This window comes from Salvia splendens, chromosome 9 (genome assembly GCF_004379255.2).
Source record: "Salvia splendens isolate huo1 chromosome 9, SspV2, whole genome shotgun sequence".
NCBI classification, from domain to species: Eukaryota; Viridiplantae; Streptophyta; class Magnoliopsida; order Lamiales; family Lamiaceae; genus Salvia; species Salvia splendens.
Genome location: NC_056040.1, coordinates 21,567,251 through 21,575,073, shown reverse-complemented (window position 1 = coordinate 21,575,073; position 7,823 = coordinate 21,567,251). Strand labels below are relative to the sequence as shown.

Below are 7,823 nucleotides of genomic sequence, written 5' to 3'. Positions count from 1 at the left end.
TTTATTTACAACTTATACTCAACTACTATGTCACATCATTACAACTCATTAAACATTAATAATAATGTGGGTCTCACTATCTCCACTAACACTACTTTAACTATCATTTTCCTTCTCTCTCTTACTTGACTAACTGTGCATATATTCGCGTATCATTTTAAATACACATATTTTTATGGATGGAGGGAGTACTATTTTAATTTAATTTTGTTATTCGATATAATTGATAGATAACTAATAACTGATCATCTACCAAACTGAAAAACCAAAATACTATTAAATTTCAGTTATCAGTTAACTGATAATCGACCTTTAACGATTCGGTTACCAGTTAAGATAGAACACGCAGATCTAGTGAAATACGGTAAGAACTCATTCGAAGCCTCAGATTTGTACACAATCATGTATCTTTTTGAAACACTATCTTATACTGAACGATCATATGTGAAAAATAAGGAAAGACACAAGCACAAACCTCAACTCAGTTACCAAACCACCGGGTAAAACTCACTCGAAACGGTAACCATGTCTACTTGAAGTTGATGATGGTGACGATGAAACAACATACAGCAAATCTTAGTCCCAGTTAAGAAAGTTCTAAAACCAAATTTCAAGAACTGAATGAAAGCATATACTCAATTGGCTAGACATGTTTGTATGCCAAATAACACTTCGAAGCTTTGTTGAAAGCATAAAGATTTTAATGAGCAAACACACATAGTATACATTATCAATGAGAAATTAAACAATTCAGATATCCGGCCGATATTCTTATATATCTTTTACAAATTAATAAACGAACATCATCTTTCCAGCAGTCCAACTAAATAGGAAAGGAAAATTATGTGATTTATGTATCTAGAGACTTAATGGAAATCTCACCAAGATCTTTAATATACTATCATACAAAGTATATTACTACTATACTATATACTAGCATTGTACCACAGTTAATGAAAATACCAAGGATATGAAATGAACTTCAAAAAATAAAGTAACATTGTTTAAATACAATACAAAATAAACTAATTATCGAGAATATGTTTTAAGCTATGTGTACAGAAAATGTATCTTTATTTTCTTGTCTGTAAGTCAGAGTAGTCTTATAAATATGAGACATTGTATTCTTCTCATTCAATCAAGAAATATCAATTATCCTTCTATTTTATTTTCAAGCTTTTATTTCAATTATATTCTTGGTTTGATCGAAGGGCAAAGCTCTCGCGACTACCTTTTATCCCTCCGACACGATCGCAATCGCGACGCCGGAAACTTGTTAAGAGAAATCATCTCTCAACAATTGGTGCTTTAATCTTCGCAACTCATGGCTCATACCAGCGACGAAATCATTTCCCTATGTGACCGGATAATGGCTTTCTGCAACAGATTAAACAAGAAGTTGGACGCGATTGACGAATAACAAAGCTTGTGCACCTACACAGATTCACGTGAGTCTGAGCCACCAAATCCAGCGCCGTCGTGGAAAACAATGGCAGTACCCTACTTCAACAATCAACCCCAACCTTCCTTACACCAGCAGACGACGCCTCCAAGCACCTACCCGCCGCCTCCAATCAGCCACCAACCGCGGCAACCTCCCCAAACCTACCAGCAACAGCAGCTCTCATGTAGGGCGACACAAATGCAGCCCCGACGGCAGTTCCCGCAGCCTAATTCTTGCTGGTATCCGGCAACCCAACAGCTGCACACGCCTTCGCAGTATCCGTCCTACACCAATGGACCGACGGTATATACGGGGTATGAACTCTACAAGCAGCGCATACCTCAGCCACCTCTATATGGAGTGCCGACTTATGGGCTCCCTGGAGTACGACCGCAAAAGCAGGACCCGATTCATCCTGTTGGATAACCGCCCGACACCGGGCAGCCCGCTATCGGCTGGTGTCCACTGACGAGTCACCACCACTCAGCAGCGCAACTGCCAGCTGCTATTGTACCGTTGTACAGAGGAGGCCCATTGGAGGCCGTCGTCGTACCCTATGAGGCCGTTGTAGTAGTGGAAGTCCAAGATAAGAGCTGCAGCGAAGTCATGCTCTTCAACCGCAAGTCCTATGACGGATATGAGATGCTAATGGTTGTCTCGCCCTCTCCAGCCGGGATCCCACCGCCGTGCAGCCTAAATCAGGATTACAGTGATCACACTTCGGTTCCAATTGAATTGGTTGATTCAGTGGAGTTTGAGCATCTTGGCGAGGGGAATGATAGGATTGAAGTTAATGGTGAAAAAAAGGATCGAGACCGAGTTGATGAGAAAGAGGAGTTGATCGAGACCAAGTTGATGAGTCATTGATTTTGGGGGAAGAGGAGAACAGGGCGTTGTATTTCTTGTTGTTGATATCATTGAGGAACCTACCTACACATTTCTTGAGGTCATGGAAATGGGAGAAGTTGAAACTCTCTTGTGCTTCTTGCGGTTGGTTCTCATTTTGAGGCAACATTTCCACTGAAATGGTGGTCTTCTATGGAGACGGATGGAGAATATAATTGGACTCCAGGAGGGAATATCTCGCAGTTTTGATTGTGATTGGAAGAAGTTTGAAGCATTTATTGGAATGAGAACAGTAATTCAGATACTTTGCCATACGATAGTAGATTATTGGGGTACAAAACAACGATCTTGCCCATTTGATCCAGGGGGAAACCTCGCACGACATATATTATCGATGCTCCTCGTTGCTTATTGGGTCTCACCTTGAGGACAAAGTGAATTTCAACCATGGGAGAGTTGATACGAGAATATCTCTACGAATATCTCCATATCTCTACTATTTAGTTTAGTATTGATTTAGCATATATTTCCCATCTTTATTTTCTTGTTCTCTAAGTCAGAGTAGTCTTATAAATAGGAGACATTTTATTCTTCTTATTCAATTAAGAAATATCAATTATTCTTCTATTTTATTTTCACGCTTTTATTTCAATTATGTAGTCTTATAAATAAGAGACATTGACATACACACACATGTGTAGCTGCAGCTGCCATTGTCAAACAAGTTTAAGCATATTCAGCAGTCCATGTTGTAGCCCAGATAGATCAATGCTTGCGGAATCATTAAGCTGAAAATATGGTAAAACTAAGATAAGAAAGAAAACAAAATTGAAGTCTCCAGAAAATAAACCAAAAATCAAATTATAATAGCCGAAACCCTACATACTGCTAAATCTGGTCTTTGATCAAAGTGAGATCAATTTGTAAGAAAACAAAGATTATTAGTAGTGAGTAGTAACTAATAACGGTACCTCAAGGTGAATTTTGTGGAGGTAACAGCCATCGCCTCTAGTAGAAACGTAGCTAATTACATGTAGCTGTCTATTAAGCAAATCGGCAAGCACCATTGAAAGAGGGAAACATCCCTTATTTAGGCTGCTACTAATCAAGATCTCAAACCCTTCTGTTAATGGATTTATCTTCACACAGTAAGGCGAAGAATCAGAAGCATTTGAGGTTTGATTCTCAGCTTCAACACCAAATGAATTCCTCCTTAGTTTCACTTGTTTGATTTTATTTTTCATATCGTTGATGTAATTCACGGCCTGGTGCATATGATCCGATATAGCGCGCTTCCCCTAGAGTAGTCCAGTGATACCGAAAATACAGTGTAAATAAATATATAGGTTAAATAAATTAAGTAGGTGGCTAGGGTTTTAATGGACACACCTTGATGTATTCAGGAGGGAGAAGGGATCTGAGAGAAGCATAAAGGGCTGCCATTTCTTGCCTTCTCTGCTTCTCAGTAAGTCGATGAGCAGTCTTCTTGGACTCACTACTGCCATTGTTGCTTGCTTCAATTTTTCTGGACCTCTTTTTCACACCCTTTTTTTCAGTATTATTTCCATCTGAAATTGGACAATCCGCAAGCAGATCTTCCAGCTCTAAAAATATACGACTATCCTCAAATGCAGCATTACTTGAACTAGGAAACATAATCAGTCTCAAAAAAATGGCTTGAAATGAAATCTAAAAAATTGAAAAAAAAGGATTGTCTCATTTGAGAAAAAGACAGTAGTGAAGTATGCAATAAATAAGTTGGAACTGCCTACCAAAGCAACAGTAAAGCATGTGATGAATTAGGGTATAGTAAGCCTGCAGTATTTGCAATAAACCAACTAAGAGTGTCCACAGTGGGAGAGCCGCGGCCCGTGGCTCGGGTGCGCGGCCCCAACTACAGAGAGCCATGAATGGTGGCTGGGAGCCGAGAGGGAGCTGCGGCCGCGGCTTTCACGCTGCTGAGCCGTGTATTCCGTGGCCCACCACTGCAGCGGGCCGCATTTCGTTGCCCACCCACCGAATTTTTTTTTATTTTGCTTCTTTTTTTTATAAATACACACCTTTTCCCTCCATTTTTTCTACCCCAATTCAAACACCACCCTTTCCAATCTTTCCAATCTATTTTAATTCAACTTCTGAAATATGGATTCCGACGATGAACGGTACCAAGAAGCGGTAGATCTGGAGTTCCAAAACCTGGTTGCAGCGGTGCAACATGAATCTGACGAGGCGGAGGCGGCGGCGGGTTGTGAAATTTCGGGTTTTTGGGTTGTTGTTTTTAAACTAAAAAAATTTCGTTGTATAATTTTCTCATTTTAATATAATACAACGAAGTTCTGGTTAAACTTTTTTTTTGGTTAGGTTGTGAATTTTTTTTTTATTTACAATCCAAATTATTTTATTTTAATTAAAATTATAAATATCATATATTATAGTCTAATAAAATTTATTGTAGTTAAATTATAAAATGTAATTAAAAAAAGCAAACAAATTAATTTTTATTTTGGAGCGGGCCACATTTCGTTGCCCTTGTTATTTACCATTGTGGGGAGCCCAGGAGAGCCATATTTGATGGCCGGGCCAACTTTGGTGGCCCTTGAGGGCCACCATTGTGGACACTCTAAGTCTTCTTTTTTATTTGTACTAGTAATATAAATATACTTTTTATAAGCCGTATTGAGTTGAGATGTGTGATTAATTGATTATAAAACAATGGTCTTGGGGGAATTCGAATAATGTTACTATTGATGAATAGCTAATACAGTAGATTTTAGTAGGGGTGAGCAAAAAAAACCGGAAACCGAATATCCGAACCGAACCAAACCGAAATTTTGAAATTCGGTTCGGTTTTTCAGTTTTTCGGTTTGGTTCGGTTTTAAAAATAAAAAAATTTTGGTTTTTCGGTTCGGGCGAAGAAAAAAACTGAAAAAACCGAATTATATATATATTCTATTAATTTAATATATTATATTATATATAATATATTTATTCTTTTAATATATTCTACTATATAATATATATTATATGTATTATTAATTTTATATTATATATAAATATTCTATTAGTATATATAAAATAAAATAAAATACACATATATAAATATATATTTATATTATACTTATTTTTTTTCAGGTTTTTCGGGTTTTTTTTCAGGTTTTTCGGTTTTGTTCGGGTTTTTCGGTTTTTTAAGTTCGGTTTTCTATTTTTCAGTTTCGGTTTTTTCGGTTTTTCGGGTTCGGTTCGGTTTGGATTTTGAACTAAATTCGGTTTTTCGGTTTTTGTTCGGTTTTGATAAAAAACCGAACCGAAACCCGAATGCACATCCCTAGATTTTAGAATTTAATAACATGCGTGGAAAACCCAACATATGGAAAAATGAGGCATGTGATCTAGATTAAACAAATACTCCTACTATATGAAGTTGGACTAGACACGCCTAATAAAGTTAATTACACGGCGATTAAAATTTTTGTAAGTCTATGGTGACTAAGACGTTTGCTTTAGAGTTTAGATGTACACTTTTTCAAAGGGTAATGCTATTGCTGAAAGTTGCATTTGTTTTGCTCTTAAACCGAAAAAATGAACTACTACTACTAGTTTTGTAAGAAAAACATGCGCAAATTAATTCTGTCGTTTAGTTAATGCTCAGTCTCCCCTATTACATTTACGAATGCAAAAATCCAGAAAAGTCAAACGATTAAACATAAACTATTATATTTAAATAATTGTCACAATAATAAAAGTTATGCTAAAAAACTCAAATCAAATACTACCGACCACTTCAAATCAAATACATCATGACATCATCATTATCAAAAACATACCTGAATCTGAATCCAAAGGGGAGTCCAATGTGAAGTGATTTTTAAATTTTTTGTTTATTTACCTATATTAAATAATACATCACGACATATATCATCATTACCACTCACAAAAATCACTACGATGAAAATTACAGAATAAATCCATTACCTATTTGAAAGAGAGTCAATTTTGGATGCTTCAATTGGCAAGGCCGCGAGGTATTAGTTTCAACTTTGGCAAGTTCCAATGGCTACTGATAAACTCGATCGTTTATTGATGGGAATTAGAGTTAATTAATGAACTTATTATCGAGTTTTATAGCTTAATTGTTAGTTTTCCAATCAATTTATACCATTTGGTGCTTTCAATCTTAATTGGATTTCTGGGTGTTGTTTTGTGTTAAGGATAATCTCCCTAACGTGACGCCGAGATCAAGATTAGAAGTCCCGGGAGGCGAAATCCCGTCGACAACTAGGGTTTGCAATGAACGAAAAGAAAACAATAAAAAGTAGGCGAAATTTCTGATGCTCATTTATTAATTTCAGCGCCTATTTATAATCTACGGACCCTAGGGTTGGTTCGACTTACGGCCCGGGAAAGAACCAACAAAGAAAACCCGGAACGGAGCTTATAAATTGCTCGACCCAATAGTTCAAAAAATAACAATAAAAACGACTAACAACATTTAAATAAAAGAAAAGAAAATCCTATTCTACGAGGCCTTTCTTCGCGCCCTACTTGGGAACATAATCCCCGAACCTTACAGGCGGCTTGACTCTCCTTGCAGACTTCCTCTTATCCTTCCTCTCCCTCGGCGACAGCCTCCCGCGCCCCACCGTCTCATAGTTCAGCTCCGGGGCATGTAGCTCCTCCGGTTCCTCTTCCGCTCCGGCGATGTTGTCCGGCTCCGTCGGGACGTGGGGGATAACCGTATCATTTTGCAACTCATTAATTCTCATCTCCTTTTTTTTTTTCTTTTAACCTACTGAAGCAATCTGCACTCAATCCAATTGTTCTTTCTCTTCTCTTCAAGTTGATCATCCAACGACCTTTGATTGATGCATGAATATGCCTCATTTTGGGCTTTCAAAAGATAGTAATTGAAGGGGTAAAATCTCCAGTAAACTCTCAACTTTGAACGCATCAAACCAAGATCACTTGAATCTCGTGACAGAAATTAAATTTTCTCTTCCAATTCTTGAACTCTTCAATTGTGTCTTTAAATTGGCATACCAACCTCTTCATCAATGATTTAATATGCCGCAATAGAAATTGATTAAGAAACAGAATTTCAAATGCCCATAAAGATATGCATCAAATGCTCCTTCAAGACTTGTTCATGGACAAAATATATGTATTTTTCTAGTGACTGCCAAAAAACCTCTATTAAATGAAGAGCATAGAAAAACATGCTTGTTTCTGTATAACAAAGGCACAAGAAGAAATTATACTGGACATGATGACGAAGGCTAGTGCCGAGCAAGTAAGCAAGATAACAATATAAACACTTTGCATAAGAAAATTGTCATCGAGAATTTGAAGCTGTGGAATCCCAGCTTGGAGATAACAAGAAATCCAAATCCAATAATACGAATAGAAGCAGATCAGTTCGCAAGTGCATCCTCACGTTCCAGTCGATTTATTCAGAGTAGATCACGAAATCAGATAGGATGAAACTGTAGTAACAAATACTCAAATATAGACAATCAGAAACTCAAGATGCATTATA

At 37.2% G+C, this 7,823-nt stretch overlaps 1 protein-coding gene across 1 annotated transcript; it reads right to left on the bottom strand.

The window, feature by feature from the left end:
* Positions 1-3,006: 3,006 nt before the first annotated feature.
* LOC121749298 (transcription factor bHLH120-like) lies at positions 3,007-3,946 on the bottom strand. The gene is made up of 3 exons (XM_042143879.1): positions 3,680-3,946; positions 3,262-3,588; positions 3,007-3,078 (listed from the first exon to the last, which is right to left on the bottom strand). The coding sequence occupies exons 1-3, from the start codon at positions 3,944-3,946 to the stop codon at positions 3,007-3,009; spliced, it is 666 nt and encodes a 221-aa protein (XP_041999813.1).
* Positions 3,947-7,823: the final 3,877 nt, after the last annotated feature.